The 23,365-nt window shown below is 42.1% G+C and overlaps 1 protein-coding gene across 5 annotated transcripts in view; it reads left to right on the forward strand.

Annotated features, from left to right (window-relative positions):
- Window positions 1–410: 410 nt before the first annotated feature.
- C7H10orf143 (chromosome 7 C10orf143 homolog) overlaps window positions 411–23,365 on the forward strand; it is a 45,724-nt gene continuing 22,769 nt past the window's right edge. For 2 of the 5 annotated variants that reach the window (XM_075000447.1, XM_075000448.1), the window contains exons 1-3: window positions 411–567; window positions 8,576–8,740; window positions 8,857–8,922. In XM_075000447.1, coding sequence (XP_074856548.1) covers window positions 493–567; window positions 8,576–8,740; window positions 8,857–8,922 — 306 coding nt within the window. In that variant the 5' untranslated portion in view covers window positions 411–492. Of the gene's footprint in view, window positions 568–8,575; window positions 8,741–8,856; window positions 8,923–15,320; window positions 19,492–23,365 lie in introns of those variants that run through there. The other 3 variants (XR_012646310.1, XM_075000449.1, XM_075000450.1) reach the window with 3 other exon arrangements.

Raw genomic sequence — 23,365 nt, forward strand, 5'->3', positions numbered from 1 at the left:
GAAATATGCAGCCTTCGAGACCCCTCGTGTAATTTGCCTGAGCGAGAAAGTATTTCCTGGGTAATTTTTATTTTGCGGCGCTGATGCGGGTGCACGTGGAGCCGGCCTGGGCACGGAAGAGGCCAGAGGCGCACACACCCTGTAGCTCTCCACAATGCACTTGGAAAAGCCGAGGGGCTGGTTGAAAAATGTACAGCGCTGTGCCAGCCCCGTCTGCCTCCGAACCCAGCCGCTGCGTGGAAAGTGTCTGTCCTTGCGCGCGCGTGGCCAGCTGTCGCAGCCTCTCGGGCTCGGTCCCTGCCCGGCCTGGGCTGACTGTGTAGCACAAGCTGCCGGGAGGCGGGGCCGAGCCGTCCCTGTCCCCGCCCCGCCCCAGAACCCGCCCGCGGCCCAGGCCCAGACCCGGCGCGCGCGCGCCACGGCCGGGGTTGAGCGCGCCCTGGCTCGTGCCTGGGGGAAGCGGGGAGAGAGCAGGGGTCGGCGCTGGGCCGCATGGAGCTGCAGGCGCTGCACGCGAGGCGGCGGCGGGGGGCGCTGCTCCTGCACGAGCCGGGAGACCCGGAGCGCGTAAGTTCCGCCAGCGGAGGAAGCGGCCAGGCGCGAGTACTGGACACCGCTGGTGTCGAGTGCACATCAGCAGGCCGAGCTTCAGGCCGCAGCCTCCAGCCTCTGCTGCGGCGTCGCAGGCTGAGTGAGCCGGACCCAGTGCCGTGAGCGCCTGGCAGCTGCAAACCCCGCCCCGCCCTGCCCTGGCTTGCCAGGCGGCCAGCCCCGCGTACGCGCACGTTTCAACCCGTTTTTTTTGTGGCGGAAAGGGGGTGAGGTCAGACTTGTAAACCTTCTGCTTCCCCTGCGGCCGATCGCTTCCCCTGCAGCCGGACTCAGTTTCCCCAGCTGTAAAATGGGGCTGATCATATTGACCTTTTTTAAGTTATGAAAAATCAATTATTTACCTGAAAAGGATTAACTCAGCCCGGGCTTTTGAATTTTCAGCGAGTTTTGATCTCTTGTGTTTGGTCTTTGCCACGCCTTCTGCCGTCGCCAGCCACAGGTCTATGTATGACACTGCTCAGGAGGACTCTTCCTGTAGCATAAGTTGCTGTACCCAATATTAACTATAGGTTGTGCCCATTCTTGCCATGTTTGCTGACAGGTGTCAAATTTACAATTCCAGGCAGTAAACAATTCTGCTTGTAATTTTACTCATGTAGCTGCATGTAAGTTCACTGACATAGTTCCAGGTGACTAAAGTTCCACATCTGCATGTTTACAGGGTTGGAGACCGAATGTGCAAGAAGCAATTTGTGTAAAAACTTCGGGCTCAAGTCCTTAACTGAGGAAGAGCCCTACAAAGCAAGCTTTTGTACAGTAATGGGTGTGTTCCCTAGAAATTCAATAGGAGTATTTGTGTTATAATACAGTAGTTCTGGAGTTGTGTTAGTTGTTGCTTAACCTTGAGAAAATACTGATATGAGAGATTAAAGCATTGTGACCATTTTGCTCTCCAGACATTTCCTGGAGGAAAAATGGAAAAGTCTCATTTATTTGGCTGTAAATTAAGTTTTTCATTCTTTAAGTCGGGGTGCTCAAAGTGGAGAGTGCCCCCCCCTTGTGGGGGCATGAAATTTTGTAAAGGAGAGTGCAGCATGTTCAGCTGCTGGGTCGCAGGCTCACCCAGCTCATTAAAAAGTTGAAATATGTTAGTTTTTACATATATGTATTCACACTTATATACCGATTAATAAAGTTTTTATATTCTACACCAGTGGTTCCCAAACTTTTTGGCATCACTCCCCCCCTTTTGATTTTTAAGAAACCCTCACGACCCCACCTCTTTTTTATCACAGGCCAACCACCTGTCAGCTGCCTGCCTGCCTGAGCCCCTCCCCTGCCTCAAAGCCAGGCACTGCCAGCCTCTCATCTAACTCCATCCTCCTCCTCCCCACCCCCCCCCCAACCCACACTCACTCACGTTTGCAGGAGTCAGCTGGCTCCATGTGGGCCTTCACTGGCTGCCTGCTTTTTATAGCAGGTGCGGCAGGTCGCCCACGTGAAATGGCAGGGGCTGAGAGCCGGAAGCAAGGGCTGGCTTTTTGTTTGGATGTGGGGAATGACTGGGGAGCTGGATTGCCTCATGCCCCCCCTGGAATTTCTTCAAGCACCCCCAGGGGGGCATGCCCCCCCAATTTGGGAACCCATATTCTACATGCTTATTTACTTACATATTGAAAGGTTTGGGGTTTTTTTCATATGAACATAGCTGAAATTTCTGTCAGTTTGGATTACACTAGACAGGATGGGGGGCGCTGCTAATTGCAGTGATGAAAAGTTGGGCCCTGACATAAAAAGTTTGCTTACCCCTGGTTTAAGTAAACACACTATATAGTTGGAGTGATCCATTAAAGTTAATCTGAGACTTTGCTCTGGCTTTAATGCACTTTGGATTAGGTCTTGTGGACAAGTGGAAAAAGTACCCAAAAAGTACTTGAGTAAAAGTACAGCTGCTTTGGGAGGAATGTACTAAAGTACAAGTTGCTAGTGTCCCTCTGGAAGACTACTTAAGTAAAGATATGCACACACGGCCGCATATTCAATGTAGATTTTACTCAAGTATCCAGAAGTGAAAGTGGCAGCACTTCTGCTCCAATAACTTTGGGTACTTTTTCCATTTCTGGTCTTGGGTAAACTAAGAAGTTTGTAACAATTAGAATGGTGGTATCTTAGGTTAAAGCAGTGATGGGCAACCTGCAGTCCACAGGCAACACAAAGCCCACTGGGACTCCAGCTGTGACCCACAGACCTCTTGGCTAACCCCCTCTCATGCACACCAGAGCCCTGCACTGAGCACAATCATCCCTCGATTTACGTGGAGGCTGCATCCTGGGCAACCTCCGTGTAAATCAAATTTTGCATAAATTGGGGAAGGTTGAAGGAGTGAGCAGCTGGGGGATATGGGGGGGCAGCCACATGGCCCCTGGCTTTTCCCAGCTAGGGGGCGCATAGCTGCTTGTGGCTGCAGTTTCTCAGCGCTGGGAGAACCAGCACCACTGACAGAAGTTTGCAGCATGGTTTATCAGGACCATGCCACAAGCCTCTGTCTGCAAGCAGCTATCTGTCAGGGACGGCAGCCTGACTCATGGCTGCCACTATTGACAGCAATGGCTGCCGCCCCGACAGGAACAGGAAGCCGCTCCTGTCAGGCAGCAAGAGTCGGGCTGCTGTCTCTTGCTTGTGCGTATCTCTGTGGGTTTACTATATGCTTCCCCCTCCCTCGGAGAACTTTTGGAGGATCTACAAATCGCCTGATTTGTGCTCCATCCCTACTCCTCCCCCAGCTTTTTAGCATCATTCCCACGCAGGGAGGGAGGGGCAGGAGTGAGGACAGAGTGGAATCATGCAACTTGCATGTTCCAAAAGTGCTGGGAGGGAAGGGGAGAGCATGAAAGTGCAGGACTCCAGTGCCCTGGTGCATGAGAAGTGCATGGGGGACGGAGACAGACAGGGTTGTCACAGGGCTGCAGGAGCTATCCCAGTGGACCATGGGCTGCTGAGGTCCCACTGAGATGAAGGGCCAGTCATACAGCCTACCCGCTATCCATGGTTGCTCATCTCTGGGTTAAAGGAATAGTGAAGTGTGACCATTCTGAGCTATATGCCACTAACTATTGGCGTTTATTCTGTCAGAGTTTTGGCTGTTAGCCCTTCGTATTACACACTGAAGTATTATAGAACTCTCTGACAGCCCAAACCTGCGAAACCTTCCACACTAATGCTTTAATTTGCATGTGAATGTGGTTGCAGGACTCAGCTTAGCTGAAATATTAAAGTATTTATTTATTAATAGCAAAATTAAAGTTAACATAGAAATAGAATTCTGTGTTTACATTCACACATACGGTCCTGTCATTAAGAAACTGCTGGTTTGAGTGTATAAACACCTAACGATGAGGATTCCCAAAATGCATGTTCCAGTACGCTCATCCCTTGTTAACGAGTACTTTACTAACGAGTACTCACTTAAACGACGGACACATTTATTTACCTTTGTTCACTCTATGAGTGAACTCCCCCCAGCTAATACGAGCCCCCTCCTCGTGGCTCCAACCCACCGCAGCCCCAACCTGCGGCAGCCTGATCCCGCCCCCCCACAACCACCGGCCCTGCAGCAACCTGACCCCGCCCTCTGACGGCCCCACGGCAGCCTGACCCCACTCCCCCACACCGCCGCCAGCCCTGCAGACCAGCCCTGCGGCAGCCTGAGAACCCCATCCAACAGCCTGACCCCCTTGCACCTCTGCCAGCACTGCAGGCCAGCCCTGTGGCAGCCTGAACCCCACCCTCCACTGGCTCCTTGGCAGCCCTACCCACTGGCCTTGCAACAGCCTGACCCTGTGCCAGCCCCATGGCCTAACCTACGGTAGTCTTAAACCCTCTGCCGGCTCCTCATACTGGCTCTGCAGCAGCCTGACCCCGCTGCCCCGATAGACCTAACCTGCCACAACCTGACCCCATCCCCACTCCCAACCACACACCCAGACTTCAGCAGCCTGAACCTCCCACTCCCCCCACGGACCCAACCAGCCATTCAGATTTTAACCATCCCTCCCCAAACTGCCCCCAGCCTTTAACCTTTTCCAACCCCCAAACCCAAGGTTCACTTACCGTTCTAAAGCAGCGCCACCTGCTGCCACTCCTTCGCCAAGCTCTAGGAGCCAATCAGAGACTTTTACGTGTATTTTAATGAGAATTTAGTGTCCCTCTTACGAATTTTTGCCTACGAGCAAAAAGTTAGGAACCAATTGTGCTTGTAGAGCAAGGGATGAGTGTACTTAACTATTTTCATAATTATAAGGTGTGTTTTCCTGTATGCAAGATGTTGCTGAGCTTTTCAATAAGAAAATTGGTAAGATCTGTCATGACTTTGCACTGCAAAAAGGATAAACAAAAATAGTGGAGGTTGAACCTCTCTCGTTCAGCACCCTTGGGATCTGAACAGTGCTGTACAAGAGAATTTGCTGGACTATGGGAGGTCAATATTTCTAGCACCTTGACAACACTTTCACTGCTTATTGTGTTCTAAGGAGACATTTAGTGGTAAATTACAGCCAAATAATACCACAGAACACTGAGAGTCAGGACTGTTGGTGATAAATTAACCTTATGGGACAGTGGGAAACTTGGCCATGCCCATGATAAGTGGTCATCTGGCAAACTAAAATCATGCCAGATTATGGATGTTGCCCGAGAAGAGAGTTCAGGATTAGAGAGGTTCAACCTGTATTTTTAATTCACCTCCTACAAGTGCTATAATGCAATCTCTATCATGAAAGTGCAGATTAGAATGGGAGGTGGGGTTTTTTGTGTGTTTTTTGTTACATGGGCGCACTCAAAAACAAAAGCAATGTAAAACTTTAGAGTCAACTCAGTCTTACTTCTTGTTCAGCTGGTCATTAAGACAAACAAGTTTGTTTATATTTACAGCAAATAAGGCTGCCCCCTTCTTATTTACAATGCCACCAGAAAATGAGACCAGGTGATTTGTCGCTGGCATTGCATGGCCAGATATGCTAAAATATTTGTATACCTCTTCCTGCTTCAGCAGCCATTCCAGAGGACATGCTTCCGTACTGATGCTGCTCATTTAAAAAAATGCAACACATTTGTTTCTAGAATCCCTGGGGGAAAACATCATGTCTCTGGCTCTGTTTTACCCACATTCTGCCATATATTTCATGTTACAGTAGTCTCAGATGATGAGCCAGCACGTTGTTCATTTTAAGAACACTTTCTCTTCAAATTTGACAAAATACAAAGAAGGTACCAATGTGAGATATTTAAGGATAACTACAGCATTCAATCCAAGGTTTAAGAAACTGGAGTCTAGTCCAAAAGCTGAGAGGGGTCAGGTGTGGAAGTCTAATGTGGAAATAACAGAACCCAAACCATCCAAGAAGAAAATCAACCCTTTGCTGGTGGCATCTGTTTCAGATGATGAAAATTAACGTGCATTGATCTGTACTACTTTGGATTGTTATCAAGCAAGATTTGGCATCGGCATGGACTCATGTCCTCTGGCTTGGTGGTTGAAGCTTGAAGGGGTATATGAATCTTTAGCACACATGGCATGTAAATGTCTTGTGATGCAGGCTAAACAGGAAGAGGTAGGGCTGCCAAATTTGGTATGCAGCTTCCTCTTATCATAATTTAAAGAAAAGAAAGAGTGTGGTTGTGCCAGGACTATGGGATGTGCCTCGAATCCTGTTGTTCCTCAGCAAATGAAAAGGGAAGACTCTGATAGCAGGGACAGTTACAGTTCAGAATGACCACAGGAGGGCAGAAAGCGCACCAGCCTCAGTGTGCTCCTCCCCATATCTCTCCACCCCCACTCTCTACCCTGATCCCCCCACACTCCACCCCCTGTCCTGAGCCCCCCCCCATCTCTCAACCTTGACTCGTGCACCCCCCACACTCCCAGCCCCCTGCCCTGAAGGACCCAAGAAACACCAGGTAAATCTTCTAGTCTACTATGTGTTTAAGAGGGTTTGTCTGTCTGTCCAATAACTCTTTCTAAGCGGTAAGAGCCAGGACCACCAAATTTGGTATACAGCTTCCTTTTACCATAACTTAAAGCAAAGTCAGAGTTTGAAAATTGGATGAACCTGGAATGGGATGGCTTCTCATAAACCATACCGAAATGAGACTATCTCTAGGCTGGTTAGGGCCATCCCCCTACCCTGTCTGGGACTGCCCCAGACTCAAGCCTCCTACTCCCTGGGTGCCCTTAGGTAGGGCAAGAGGGGCTGAAGCTTCCCCTCAGTGTCCAGTTCATACAGGGACATTGCTGGCTGTTCCCCTTGGTAAGAGCGAGGATCAAGGGCACAGGTTGCTTCATTTCACACTCTGGCTCAGGGCAGATGAATCTGGACCTGCCCCACATAGAGGACATACACCCCTTCCCCAGCTGTGCCATTTGGAGCTGCAGCAGCCATGGAGAAGCACTTCTCACCTGGCCCTAAACTGCTCCAGTGACAGCAGTCTGGGGCAGGCCGTTCTCCCCGGGTCTGCCTCCCAACTGAACCCCTCTTTTCCAGCCCCACGCCAGAGCAATGATTTAAAAGTAGCATGTACATTTTCATTTTATTTTCCAAAAAAAAACAAAAAACAAAAAATTAATTGAGTTAAGGAGCCCAAAAATGCCAGGTGCGTAACATGATCATGAGATTGAGTTCATGTGAGCCCCATTTGGGTAAACAAAGGTTACATTCTGATGTAGTGGAAACCAGGCTTTCTGAACATCTGACCGATTGGACCTTAGTAATCATGAACTTGATAGCTCCTGTATTAACTGAGTTCAGTCCACAGTCAGAATTGATTTATAGGTTTATTCTTCTTTCATGAGATGATGCTCTGCTGTCATAGAATTTGAGAATAATTTAGCCTTCTCTGCTGCCAACCTCGCTAGAAACTTCAAGTTCTGTTGGTATCAGTATGATAAGATTTTGTCAGCCAACTACTCGGTGTGCTAAATTTCTTGCTGATATTAAGTATCTTAAACCAAAAAAACAATACCTTGAATTTATTTTTGATAAGCCAAATTTCTTATGATGCATAGCAGTAAATCACTTCCTCCTTTTATCCATCTCATATATCTTGCTAGTTATGTTGCCGTTCTGGTATGCCACAGCTTTTAATAAAGGACAAATTTTACAACAACAAAGTCAAGAGAATGTTTTCCCAGTGGAGGAAAGTCTGTCTTTAGAGGACCTTCTCAGCCTTTCTTATTAGATTATGCACTTTCTTAGTACAATATATATTTTACTTTTTGATTTACCTTCTTACAAATATGCTTTATTCCTCAGTAGTGTTCTTGTTTCAGCTGTTCTCCACTGAGGTTCCTGGCATATTGATCCATTTTACTTTTACATAACAAGATTTTTTTATACGTATTCAAATTTTAAAATTTAGTTTCCATGCTTCAAGAGTCTGATTAGTTTGCCAGCAAGTCATCTCTTACCCATGCAATTCTTATGCTATGGGGAGAGACAGACTCTTTGACTTGACATTCCTAGTGAAGACTGACTCAGTTAACAGACAGTTTTGGGATCTGCAAAGCAGTCTATGCTAGTCGGCAAACATGTAACATTTATCAAAGCTATGGTATAAAAAAGAAAATATACAATATTACCTCATGGTACCACATATTAAAATGTTACTGTTCCTAAAAAGAAAGTTGGTTCAAAAATATTGTGGGAATTTTTCAAAGTTGTTATTTACAAGCCTAACTCCTCTTTTCAAAGATGACTTAGGGATTCTGGGGCTTAAGTCTCATTGAAAGTCAATGAAACTTAGACTCTGCAATGCTTAAGTCATTTCTGAAAATAGGATGAACATGCTCCTGAAATTTTTACCCATCCTCATCTTAGTCTGTAAAGCCCTCAATATTATTGCGCTTTGGACATTTTCTATACCAGAGAATTGAACTCAAGATTTGTATGTTATAGGTTTTGAAGGTTTTTTTTATTGCAGTAGACTGTGCTTTATGATGATAGCTAACTATTGCTTTTTATTCTTTTAGAAACGAGTATGCAAGAGTTTAGAGACCTTTCCAAATGAGAGTGAGTTTTGCCAACAATTAAATGAATGTGCTATGGATTACTGGACTATGGAGCTGGATTCTAAACAGAAAAGTTCCATAGAACAATTTATTCCTCAGACTACTAAGGAAAAGCAAAATTCAATGGTATGGTTAAATAATCAACAATAACTATGTTAGTAGAACGTGCTTAAAATATGTTTTATTATAAAATTGCAAATAATTGCTTTTTTTTATGTTTTGTGTGTGTTTTTGTCAATTAGATTTTTCAAAATCACGGAGGCAAAGGTAATGCCCAGCCTTGCCAAAGATGTATTGCAGGAGAATCTGTAAGTTTGTTAACCTTCTTACTGTGACATAAAAAATAGGTTTGTTCTTAAATATTAGATCCATAAAGTAAATAAAAATAGCAAATACATTTCTCAAGAATAAAGCATGTAAATAAAAAAAGGCGGATTGATTTAGTTTTTCCGAGATATGCTAGCAGAGTACAAACTAATACGTTTCCAGCATCAGGTTGAAAATATAGAGATTGCCAGCACAGTTTTCAAATTTACTCTAAAAAGCAGTTTACTGAAGTAAGTGAATACCTTTTTAAGTAAAAATAACGCCTAATCTCCTCTTTCCACTTGTACTTCTCAGTAAGATAGTCAGGAAAAGTAGAGTTCCTGAATGTTTTATTCAGCTTATTCAAAAGTATTGGTTACTATTTTTTAGACACTGAGTTGAATACTAGAGCTATGATGTGATGCTTCAGGGATTCAAATAGGCCAGCAAGGCATTCTTTCACCTCCTGCCCTGTAACCTTGGCTAATGTGGGAGGCCCAAGACAATATGGCGGCATGTTGAGGCAGACATGAAGAGAATGAACTACAACTGGGACACACTGGAAAAAATCACCAAAAACAGAAGTGGAGGACCTTCCTTGCTGCCCTACACACCAGTGGGCGTAATGGGCTTTAACTAATTAGCTAACTCATGAGGGCTGCATCTACACTGGCACAAAACTTCGAAATGGCCATGCAAATGGCGAAATCGAAGATTACTAATGAGGCACTGAAATGCATATTCAGCGCCTCATTAGCATGCCGTTGGCCATGACTCTTCAAAATTGCCACATTTCATTCCCATGCAACTCATCCAGACGGGGGTCCTTTTAGAAAGGACCTCACCAATTTTGAAATCCCCTTATTCCTATCAGCTTATAGGTCCTTTCGAAAAGGACCCCCGTCTGGACGAACTGCGCAGGAGCGAAGTGCAGCAATTTCGAAGAGCCACGGCTGGCATCATGCTAATGAGCCGCTGAATATGCATTGCAATGCCTCATTAGTAATCTTTGATTTGGCCATTTGCTTGGCCATTTTGAAGTTTTGTGCCAGTGCAGACACGGCCTATGTTTCTTAAGAAAAAAGCAGGTTTAAGAGATTTCAGGCTAGAATGAAAGAGTAGAATTGTGAAATGAAAGATTTACAAACAAAAAACAACATGATCCCTAGTGTCTAAAACTTAACTTTAACACAATATAATAACTTTGTCTAACAGCTTAAGTCATACCATGTTGTCAGGATCAATCTTTCATAAATACAAAGTGCAGGCATCCTTATTCTCAGCTAATGGACACACCCCAAAGTCTTCCAGCAGTTTCTTGGGCCAGCAAAGTTCATCTTTGTCCTTGAGGTTAGGAAGCCCTCCTAGGTACTTAGATTTCTGTGTTTTCTATGGACCCTGTGCCATTGTAGTTTTATAGTTCCTGTGATTTACAATGCAAAATTATATTCTTGGAATCTGCAGGGCAAATGAATAGTCCAGTTATCCATGCCCTGGTCACACCTGGCCTCATTTGCAGTTGAGACAAAGAGGCATTTGCCTTTCCTCTTTGTCTGGGGTTGGGATAAATCTGTCTTGCCTACTTTGTCTGTTTGCAGACTCCAAAACATAATAATACCTGTAATTTTCAAAACAGCATTGTAAAATGCATTGCACAATGATATTAAAGTCCAATTAGTTGTTAGTATTCAAACCATATTACAGAACATCTTTTAAATAAGTATAGTGGAACCTCAGAGTTACAAACTGACTGGTCAGTTGCTTCATTTGAACCATATGTCGATAGGCGGCAGCAGACACACACACAGCCAATCTAGTAGGTGTAAACTACCAATATATAAGGCAACATTGGGGCGGGGGGAGATTTGACAAGGTACAGAAGTTGTCTCTGGGCTTGTTTGATGTAAAGTGAGATGGCTAAAAGCAGCAGTTTTCTTCTGCATAGTAAAATTTCAAGTCAGTAGTTAGTTACAGATGTTTGAAAGATCTACCAACATGTTTTGTTGAGATGTACAAACTTTTCAGATTTACAAACAACCTCTATTCCCAAGATGTTTGTACCTCTGAGGTACAACAACAGTGTGTTACATCTGTTACATACAAGGGAGACACTAGCCATCTAGCATAGGGATGCTCTTTGGCTAGGTCCAAACTGCAGGCTTCTGTCAACAAAACTTCTGTGTTTTCTTGTGACAGAAGTTTTGTTGACAGAGCATGCTTGCAGAGTGCAGATCTATCAGCAGAGATCTGCCAGTTGGGAGCACTGTGTTGGCATCCCTGTACACCTTGTTCCACCAGGAAGAAGAGATGTCTCAACAGAAGGGGTTTTTCTGACATTTGGCCCCATGTGGATGGGCCAAATGTCCGAAAAGCTTCTCCCCACAGAACTGTCAGCAAAAGATATGCAAATACATTGGACAATTTGCATATCTTTTGCCGACAGTTCTCGGCAATCTAGCTATACCCTTAGGGTCACAGACAGGCAAAAATTCAAACAGGCACGTTTGTATATCTGTAGATTCCTATATGTCTTTAAAAATGTGCCCTTGACTGTCTTCTTATTCCACTAAAGGCACTAAATGTTTTGAGATATTTACTTTCCTTTTAGATAAGTCAGTCTTTAACCTCTAACATTTTAAAATGGTTTTCAGAATTAAAATGTTAGCATTAGTGTTAATAAGATTTTTCGGTTTTAATGGCTAGTGTGAAACTAATTTTTGATGAATTACACAGTTGCAGATTAGTACTAGAATACATTATGCCCAGCATGAGATAATATTTGTATATACATCTTCATTTCAACCAATTTTTACTTTGGCAGCAGTATTATAAATGCAATAGTTCTGTGCCTCTCTTCATTAAATTTTACATCAATAAATATAAGGACAATTTTATGAAGGAAGATAAAACTTCCCAGGTAAAATTTACCCCTCATGGTTGCATTTATGGAAGGCTAATACCATGGATGATCTCTTCATTTTGTTCTTATATTTAGTGTGTTCCAAAGTCATATCTGATAGTGGAAAATAATTTTCTTTGTCCTAGTGTATTCGTGTAGCTCTAGTTTTCCTATATAAGAACATCACAATTCCAAAACTGAAGATGTATTCCCCACTGTATATTTCTGTTTGCAAAACATCAGAATTTCTTATTATAGCTTTACAGGGCTTCTCTTTTACTCTTCTGGGTAGGTTTGCCAATCCTTAAATGGATAAATATATTTCTTAGTTAGAGCAGAGCAGTTTTAAAATGTCTGGATCAAGTGAAATTATGTCTTTGTTATGCCAGGAAGTGAGAAAGAACAAAAGCATTTATCTGTGCTTCATAAAGGAGATCATTGTGTCAATGGAGGCGGAGGTCCATGATTAAAATAGAATTTAGTTGACCTGAATTACTAAAGATCAGTATGTATAGTCAAAGAGAACACAATGAGTAAGTCTAATCAGTTACTTATGGTCAGTATCATAGGAGAAGAAAACACACACTTTAATACATTCAACAGGAACCAAACTGATACATTATTATCATTCACAAAACAATTTAAAAAGCAGTTTGTCAGACTACAGTATAAAGCCTTGCAAAGGTATTTTTACCTCAGCTAACTTGTGAGTTTCTTTAGAGTTCAAATTTCACCTTAAAAAAAGATGGAAAGGATTTTCATTCACTGAGATCCAATTTTGACACCTTTCCTAATTTTTACCCTGAAAATAATGCTCTAATATCTGATTGTAAGAAGGAGGAGGTACCCAGATTTGGAAAGAGGTAAAGCATGCCTTCACTTATTTTACAAGGAATAGCATATGTTAAAGTCATGTAAGAAGCTGTACATTCTAGAGTGAATTAAAGTAAAATGTGGCCACTAGATTGGGTAAATTAAAGAAAGCCTTATGGGCTGAGACAACACTTTTGTGATTAGATGTGGGCCTTGTACCAACTGATCCTCTGTAATCTAGCCCCCTCAGGACCTGACGAGAGAATTTGCTGGACCGTGGGAGATCAATATTGTCTAACAGCATTACCAACACATCCATGCTTACTGGGCTCTTAGAAGATGTTTAGGGATAAATTACAGCTAAATAAGAGCACAGAACACAGAGCCAGGACTGATGGCTGTAAACAAAGTTTTTGGGACATCAGGAAACATGGGTACACATGTGATAAGTGGTCATTCAGATAACTAAAATCATGCCAGATTATGGATGTTGCCGCACAAGATAATTCCAGGTTAGAGAAATTCAGCCTGTATTGCCATTGTATTTTGCTTTGGGAAATCCTGATTTTATGCATTTTTATGCAGAAGACCCGTTGGGATGTTCCCTGGTGTGCTGATCAGCCCACTGACACCTGCCTTCATGCTCTTTGGGGCTCCCCAACATCCTCTCCTACTGAGCCAGCTCTTCTGGTCTCCCCCAGCCAAGGCACAGAGCTGGAGTTGCATGTTGGGGTGTAATATAGCCCCTAGAATGCAGCTAGTAATATCTGACAATGTATAGGTACATTGGCATTTAGCCACCCATGCCATGAGGTGGTGTGCTTCAGTTTCTCCTTCCACACAAAAGCAGTGCAGGCTTGTTACACCTTTGCTGCTGTCACCTTATAGACTGTTAGTTTAAAAGTTGCCACAAGACTTCTTGTTCTCGAAGCTACAGACTAACACAGCTACGTCTCTGATAGTTTGCTGCTGTATCCATCTTAGAAGCTGCATGCCCATGGGACTCCTTCCTTTCTGCCCCTAGCGTGTACAAAAGCTTTTTCCCAAAATCATCTATGTTATACAGTTTCAAGGGGTTTACTGTTAATATGAGCTCCTTTGTGTTGATCCTTAGGTGGCTCAGGAAAAGACATAAAGTTACCAGCATACCAATGACAGGGTAGCATTTCCAAGTGTGGTTCTCGTACCACACCCTGTCTGTGGCCACACTTGGCCAAAATTTCAAAAGGGTCATGCTAATGGCCAAATCAGAGAATACTAATGAGGCACTGAAATGAATATTTGGCACCTCATTAGCATGCTGCCAGCCGCGGCACTTCTAAAGTGCCGCATTTTGATCGCGCGTGGCTCTTCCATACAGGGCCCTTTTCGAAAGGACCCCGCAGACTTCAAAATTCCCTTATTCCTATCAGCTGAAGTCAGTCTTTAACCTCTAACTTTTTTAAATGGTTTTCAGAATTAAAATGCTAGCGTTAGTAGTAATCAACTGATAGGAATAAGGGAATTTCGAAGTTTGCACGGTCCTTTCGAAAAGGGCCCTGTGTGGAAGAGGTGCGTGCGATCGAAACATGGCGCTTTTGAACTGCCGTGGCTGGCAGAATGCTAATGAGGCACTGAATATTCATTTCAGCGCCTCATTAGTATTCTCCAATTTGGCCATTAGCATGGCCCTTTCAAAATTTCGGCCAAGTGTGGCCCCAGCCCCTCTGTTCAAGCCACTCGTGTAGTGTTTCTTACCCTCTTCAGATCCTTTGTGCACCAAAGTGTGTACTCAGCTACAGATTTCTCTATTTCAGCAGTAAAGCATTTTAAGTCTAGTACTTCTTTGAGGTGGCATTCCCCATCTCCCCCTCTGGTGGTCTGTCAGCATACCCACATGATTTCCTAGACATCCTGGAGCTTCTACCTTCCTATTCCAAAGCTATAGTGATAGCTTTGCCAGGTTCTGCCACTTCAGTGTCTGACTCTAGGGTGATTTGACTTAGTAGGGTTCCCATTGATGTCCAAGGTTCTGCTTCCAAGGGACTAATACAGAGTCCCCACATCCCACCCCCAGGAGTCCAGACTCACCGTTCCCTCTTGTAACCTGATTGACAGGTGGGCATCTTGTGTTTACGGATACAAATCCAGTTCCTGGTCTGTCTTGCCAGAAACAGAGCAGCATTTTTGCTGCATCTTCTCTGGGCCATCAGCCACCCGTCTAGCTGTAGGCACATAGCTCCCAGCCGTGATAGAACCTCCATGTGAAGCCCTATGTACTTTCCTCTTTGTTCATTGGGCAGACTTTCAGCTTCCAGGCCCCTGGATGTTTTAGCTTCCCACTCAGAAAATAAAGCCTTATCCCACCTGGACATTCTAATACATTATATATTTAATCAAAGTAGTACAACTTCTAACATGCTAATGAGATGTTAAAATTGTCAATATATTGTACTATGTCCCTGGATAACCTTTTGACCTGGCAAGTCCTATCCAAAACAGAGCCTTGTTCCCAGCAAAAATTACCTTGAAAAACCTCTTTGATTATCCAGATTGATTCATTGTCCACTATGTCATTCAGGTGATCAAGGAATAATGTTTTTCTGTTGTACGTTGTATATTTATCTTTGGTCAAAGAGTTTCACAATGACAAAAATTCTGCACCAGTTTTATATTAGTTTGATGACATGTGAAACTTTGTCATTTCAGGGACACTTCAATCATATTGTAGGATTGTGAAAGAAGAGAACTCACAAAGCAGCAGTGTTCAGTTTGTTTTTAAAACATAAGAACGTACATATGTAAATGCTATACATCTGGATTTCTGTACACACCCATCCAATTCATGTGGATATAGATTTGTTATACGTTATGTAAGATGGTATGCATTGTATTGTATTTTTAATACAAAAATCTTTATTAGTCTGTATAGTTTAAGAAAGTATTAGTTCAAAATAACTTCCATCGTGAGCCCTCTTTTCTACCCATTGCCCGAGGGACTTCATGGTGTCCGGTGTTTCATTCAGACATGGTTGTAAAGAAAGTCATGAAAATAGGTTTGATTTTGCTATGTTATAAAACTTTAATTAGCCCAGTGTTGGTCCCTCTTGGTCCATCTTCTGTTCCTTGTGGGCACCCATTTGGACACTCTTAGTGACCATCCTTGTGCTCAGATGACAGCAGGGACTGCATTTGTGGCTCACCATTGTATAGAGTAACATAAAGGAGAGGTTCTCTTTATACCCAGGCCTTGTACACCTGCACACTCCTGCACAGAAGCTAATAACAATCTGGTGCTAAGTTTGTACTTGTTCATTACTCACCAAAAACATATCCAACCAGCTTAAGCACTTTCCACTTGTTTAAAAATGAATGCCATTTTACACACACATATATATCTGAAAGAGAAATATTTTTGCAACACTCCACCACATGAAATGGAATGGAAGCACCTGTGTTATGCAGTTCCCTGCTCAAAGCTGCTAAGAAAACAACCTGTTGTCCAGTGTTTGACACTAGTAGGGAAGACACTTGTTTTACAGTTGTTGATTTGACTTCGGAGAGCTTTGTTAATATAGTATGTTTGTTTAAAATGCCATAAGACATCTTAACTGGATCTTGGGCTCTGCTGAAATTGTTTGAACATTAATCTCCATTTCTTGACAGTATTAATTATTTACATTTCATTTTTATCATATGTATTCTATTAAAGACTTCAGGCTGACAATAGGGCTCAGTAATGCCCATGGAATGAGGATGAGGATCAGGTGCAGTACCCCAGGAGTTGCTCTGAGAGGAAGGAATTCACTGGTTGAAGATTCTGGTGCAAAGAAATTATAACCAGCATACCGGGCTCCTGCTTGGAAAACTGATGGGTATGGCCCAAACTCTTTCAACTCTCTCTTGCTGTGTCATACCCCAGAAGATGCACACACAAAGAAATCTCTTGGCTACAGTTGTGCCCAGCTTCTGCTCAAGGGAGAACTTCCTCTCAGCAGCCAGTCAGTTTAGCCCAAAACATTATGGACCGTCTCCTTCCCTCTAGTTAAACTACGATTAGTACGGGATTCAAAAAGGTAACGGCAGAGTTGGCCTTAAAAGAGTATTCTACCTTCACAAGTCTGGGAACATCCAGGGCCCAGTTCAACTCCCAGATAAACTTAGAATTGCAACTGTGAAGCTGCAAGTATACCAGGCTGGTAAGAGCCCTCTAAGAACTAGTATACGGCCAGGGATTTACAGGCACATGATGTTCAAACCAAGCACCCCCTCAAGCTCCCAGAATGCCCCTTGTGTTGGGCAGAGGTAGAAGGAGCAGGTGGTATAAATCTGGCTGTTCGATTTTAAAAATAGTGTTAAATAAATTGATTCCCCATTGAACACCTTCCAAAGAGAAAAGGCAGACAGGCAATAATAGTACAAATAGATGGTCAAAGGTAAAAATGCATCTGAAAGTTCAGCTATTGCACAGTGACTTGTGTTCTATTAAGTAAGGTCTGGTCTACAGTGAAAACGTATGTCAGCGCAGCTGTATCGCTCTAGAGGTGTGAGAAATTCACACCCAGTAGAGATGCAGTTAAGCTATTTTATGCACCCTTTCCCCCCCATGAAAGAATTTGTCCATCAACCTGGCTGCTGCCTCTCAAGGGGTCGCCTGCCTACAGCTGTTGAAAAACTCATTGTCTCACTGTAGCAAATGCCTGCACTTTTGTGCTACAGCGGCACAGCTGCAGCACCATAGCTGTGTCACTAGAGCACCTATGGTATGGATACTCAATATACGTAATCATGGCTAAAACAGTGTATAGCCAAATAAAAGACAGGGCTGAAACAATATGTAGCCAAAGAAGAGGTGGGGCAGAGGCAGACTCGATTCTGCTCAGGAATGAGTTTGCACCAGTGTATATTATAGCAATAGCATATCCCGTTTCAAAACATTGGAAGATATGTCCTTAGGTGTTATCAGCCCAGAAAGATGCATATTTGTTAACAAAGAAATGAATTCTTTCAGTGAAATATTGATAATGTCCATGGCTATTTTTTTCTATTTGGTCTCTTCTGCCCTTGAATTGTTTTAAGATGTGGCTAAAATGAGGGTCCACATATTGTTCACTGTGTCCTTCATGATTTTATATCACTTTCACACCTTACAGAACTCACATGGATTGGTCCCAGTGCTTAGGTATACTACAGAGGTTTCATTAAGTTACACAAGTATATGATTATAATGGGGTATTTTTATCAATGCTGCTGCACAGTGGGAAAATATTTCATTATGTTATGTCACTCCCAAGACATCATCCTTGGACTGGACTGTACCTGTTGAGCCCAACAACTGGAAAATTTTAGATTGATCTCACCACTCTTGCTTGTAATATGAGCATGGGCCTATTTCACCATTGCTCTGCATCTTGTGTAGTCACACCATTGTAAAGAAGGTATAATGTGCAAGCAAATCAGATTGGTAGCCCATGAAATTCTTTTGAACAGACTTATCCATTAGTGTTTAAGTGATAATGTTATTCATTTGAATAGATTTATATGTACTGGACATCTAAAAACACTGCCATTCAGAAAGTAAACTGGAAAAAACATAAAACCTATACACAAATTTCAGAATAGGTTGTCACAAAAATAGTTACTTTTCAATTATCTTTTGCCTTGTATAGCAACAATCTGAGATTTTTATATTTAGAAACAATACAGTACTATAAAACTATTGAAGAAAAAGCTCACCTTACTAAATGATGACAATTACAAACTGATCTAATATGCTGAGAAAATAAACAAAGTTATTTGGCACAGAAGGATGCTTTAACGTGTGAGAGAATGAACTCCTTCCAAGCTGTTTCTACCCTCATCTGCCACTGTGGGTCCCTGATGTTCTGTTGGACTTTTCACAGGACAGTCCCTGTTCCTAAGTATGGCTTTCACTGAAAAAAAAAATATAATTTCACTTGATTTTCATGAACTAGAAAATATGTAAAATCACATTGCTGAAATTGAATGGGTGATTTTTTTCATTTCTGTATCTGAAGCTTTAGGGGAATTGTGGGCTGCTTTGTAGTTAAGTTTACATGCTAAAATGATTGTAATTTTTTCCCCAATGTGTGTCTAAACAGGCCAGTTTGAAAACCTTTTGAAAAAATAGATGTTTTAATATATTGAAGGCTTGAAACAATAGCAATATTTTATATTGTATTTGTCATCCATTTTCAGGCTTGCCCTCAGTCATAAAGGCAAAGCTGTTGAAATGCATATAGACAAATAAAATACACATTTAGGCTACGTCTACACTAGAAGCATCTGTCTGCAGAAGTTACTTTTGGAAGGGATGTTCCAACAAACCTTCTGTCAACAGATCCTGTCTAAACATAAAAACAAAATGATCTTCTTATCCTCTCCCATCAGCAAAAGGCACCCCTGGAACATCACAGCTTTTCTAATCATCAGTTTCTGTTGACAAAATGCATTTTGTGTGTAGAGACGCGCTAGTTTTGTCTACAAAACCTCAGTTTTGTCTACAAAACTCTAGATGTAGCCTCAGAGTGGTAAGCATTCTTCAGAGTAGACTTGTGTTAAATCTGGACTAGAATCACATTGTTTTGAGAGTTTACCTTACCATATATATCACTGTGGTATTTTGATTTTTACAGATAATGGTATATACACTTTATATTTCTTAATGTTTATGCTTTTGTACACAAAGTAACCTGAGAGAGGTACACTTGCACATGTACAACAATACAGATTTGTTTCCTAGTTTTACTCCAGCTGTAACTGATACAATCTAATATTTTTATCTGATCTTTTTGAACTTTGTATTTTGTAACTTGCTGTTCATAAAAAACAGTAACATAAAACACCACGTTGGCTTAAAAATGCGAAAGTCAGTGTTTTTCTTCATGTTTCTATTCATAACCAATTTACACTGTTCAGGTATATTGGCAAATGTACACCATTTTTATTTTGTATACTGTTGTAGAGCCAATGTGCCATTTCTCCATCCCATCCCAGACAATTCATCTGCCACCCCTGCCCCAGGTCTAATGGTGGAGTTACAAAGGAAACTACTAATGTTACAAAATAAGCTCACTTCACCCAAGGTCTGTTTTAATAAAGTCCCAAACAAAATATCTCCTGCAAGTATGGAAGAAAGCTCTCATCCTAATGTTCACCTAACTCTTGGTTTCTTTCACAACTTCGTAGATTGACAACAGACTTAATGTTCCCCACAAGCTTGATCCTCAGGAGGAGCTATCATTCTAGAGGGACTAACAACAGGTCTTCTCCTTACCACAGAGACCTGCCAGCTCATATTTTCTTCACGTCTCCTCAAAGGAAAGCCCACAGATATGCTTGCTCTTGGTCTCATTGCCCAACAAAAGGACTTTATATCCCTGACTCTTTCCCCATCATACATTGTTGCAAGACCTAATGACCTTGACGAATTACCAGTCCTAGAATGCCCTGCACCTTGCTTCCATCCAAACAGGGGCAGCAAATGGACTTTGAACCCCACTTTAGCAGGCCAGCTTTATTACTACTATGGCCCTTTTCATCTTGAGAGATGTTGGTTAGCAGCAGCGGTAAGGATGTGTGGGCAGTGTTTGAGTCTGCAGCTTCTCTTGTGACTTATCCATCCAATATTGGATTTGCATGGTCGATTGCAATAACCACACGTCAGTCTGTTTCCAAATTCTTGAGGTTGAGAGTTGTTCCTTCCAAGACAAAGTTCTTTTGTGTGGCTAACACATATACTATTGAAGGATGATGTGCCCTGTCATAGCAATCACCACCAGGTATTTTGATCTGATGATGTAGATTCCCAGGATTTTGGATTGATGTTGAATTTTTTCATGGTGTTTTTGCATGTATCCTTGAATCTTAGGTTTGGTCTTCCTCTTGTTCTCAACCTACCGGACAGTTCGCCGAAGAAGATTTCTTTGGAAAAATGTTCATCACCCATTCTTCTCACATGACTAAGCCATCATAGTCTGCTGTTGAGGATTACTATGAGGCTGGATGTGCCAGATCTTGACAGCACATCTGCACTTGAAACTTTATCTTGCCAGTTGATATTCATAATTCTGCTGAGGCAGCAAAAATAGAAGCTGTTAGTTTTTTTCTCCTGGTTCAAGTAGGAGATCAATGCCACAGAACCATATAGCAGGATACTCAATACACATGCCTGGTAGATTAGTATCTTTGTTTTCATTGTCAGCTTAGGATTGTTCCATGCTCGTTTCGTAAGTCTGTCAAAAATAGTAGCTGCCTTCCCAGTTCTGATGTTCAGTTCTTCATCCATGGATAGTTTTATGGTGACAATAGAGCCAAGGTAACAGAATTAAACTGTAACTCTTGTCTGATGAATGAGAACATATTTTTAAAACTGATGTATGGGCTTGCGTTCATGCCAATTCTGGTGCAGATTTCTTTAAAAAGGAAACTCAAGAAAGGGAATATTAAGTGAACTACGCCTGTCTGATTTTAACCATTTTAAAATATCAGCGTATTATTTATTTGTGTTATTATAGCAATTAATAGCTCTAGTCATGAATTAGGATCCCAGGCTGTGTCTTGATTGCTGAAAACTATCAGCAAAAGATACACAAATTGCACAACACATTTGTGTATCTCTTGCTGACTGTTCAGTTAGGAGAGATTTTCCCAACATTTGGCCCACCCACCTGGGGCCAAAAGTCAAGAAAACCCCCTCTGCTAAGACATCCCTTCTTCTTCATGGAACGAGGAAGACAGGGGTGTTGACAGAACACTCCAGACGCAGCAGACTTCTGCAAAGAGATCTCCAGTCTTCTGACAGAAGCTGCCAGTTTAGACATAGCCCCATAGTACTATACAAATGTAGAATACAGTCCTGAGAATTCACATTTCTGAAGAAGGAATAACCTTTAGAATAATATTTGATACTACACTGGGAGTATAGCTCCTGATCATCTTGCCTAGCCCTTTACACTGGTGTGCAGTGCCTGTGAAATGCTGACATCATTGCAAATTCATCATAGAAAATGTAGGATTGAAAGGAACCTCGACAGGTCACGTAGTCCAATCCTGACTCAATGTAGGTGAGTAAGTATTATATAGACCATCCATTGACAGGGAATTTTTTGGGCATGGAGTGGGGTTGTTTTTAAAGATTGAAGGAAGGATTGCTTTGTGGTTACATTTTACATCCCCCTTGCATAGATGTAAATTAACAACACACCATTCAAAATAAATGAATCAGATCTTTACAACTGATTGGATATCCGAGTTGAACAACTCGGATGGACTGATCCTGGCTGTGTCTACACTTGCATTCCTCTTTTGAAAGATGCATGCAAATGAGGTAAAGATTTACATATCTGGCACCTCATTTGCATATTATTTCAAAAAAGCTTTTTTTGAAAGAAGAAAAACAGTGTAGATGCAGCTCTTTGAAAAGTAAACCCCACGTTTGAAAGAACCCTTCTTCCCATTTTTTTCAGGGGAAGAAGGGTTCTCTCAAAATGGGGTTTACTTTTGAAAGAGCCACATCTACACTGCTTTTCTTCTTTTGAAAGAATATGCAAATGAGGCTCCCGATATGTAAATCTGCACCACATTTGCATTTTCAATTTCCTTCATTTGCATGCCTCTTTCGAAAGAGGAATAAAAGTTGTAGATACAGCCCCTAAGTCATTTTTCAATAACCTGTTTTTTTACATTTATTTCTAATTCAGATGTGAAGTGCAACAGCAGCAAATCTAATATTAGAACACATTTCACCATCAATCCACTTGGATCAGCCGCAGGAGTTAATGGCAGTTTTATATACAAACTGTTGGCTGGATGTAGTCCTGATAAGTAGAATTTCCAGAAGTTTGACTGATGCAGCACCTATTATTTTAGCATAGTACTCTCTGAAAAGAAAATTATAACATTTGTACAAATTCAGTCATGGGTGCTACTCAACTGCTTAAGTACCTTGCTGAATCAGGGACTGAGTGATCGTGTTCTGTTTATAGCAGACTTGAACAGAAGTGTTAAGTGACCAATGAAATCTCAGAGTTTTGCAGCACCTGCTGAGGTGTCCTCAAGCATTTTCCAAATGCCAGTCTTGCTCTTTCACACATTGAGTGAACAGTAGTAGTAGTAAATCTCACATACTCATTTCCAGTTATTAAGGCCTCCACTAAAAGGACATGTCTCTGTCAAGCAGATATAGCTAAAAATCAGAGACAGAAAAGAGCAAAAAGTAAAAATATAGCTCTTCTGGTAAGTGTCAGCGTTCCAGGATTCTCAACGCCTCTTTACCTAATTTGTCAACCTCCAGAATGTTGCTTGCAATTATCTGAGACCACAGGTTCTGCTGGGAGCCACAGGCATACAAGAGAAGGCAGTAGGTAGGCTGAGATAATTCTAATGATTCATCTTCCCAAGTTCTCCAGACCTCTTTGCAATACGTTTCATTTCAGAAACTGTCCAAATAGAAAGTAGCATACAAAAAATAGCTGATTTTTTTTTAAATCAAGTATTAAAGTTACTTCCATCCTATAAGGTCAAATTGGCTATTACTAAAGTCACTGCTGATGTTTTATCCTAACCTGTTGACAAAGCCTGCATTGGTTTGTCCATTCCACCTTAGATCTCCTTTCACTTGAGTTTATTGTTAGAGGCCACAAATATTGTAGTTATTTCGTTTTAGAATCTGCTATCTGGGAAATAATATTCGAAAGGTAAGTAGGAAAAGATTCAGTGTCTGGTGTTAAGAG

The sequence above is a fragment of the Carettochelys insculpta genome, chromosome 7 (assembly GCF_033958435.1).
Source record: "Carettochelys insculpta isolate YL-2023 chromosome 7, ASM3395843v1, whole genome shotgun sequence".
NCBI classification, from domain to species: domain Eukaryota; kingdom Metazoa; phylum Chordata; order Testudines; family Carettochelyidae; genus Carettochelys; species Carettochelys insculpta.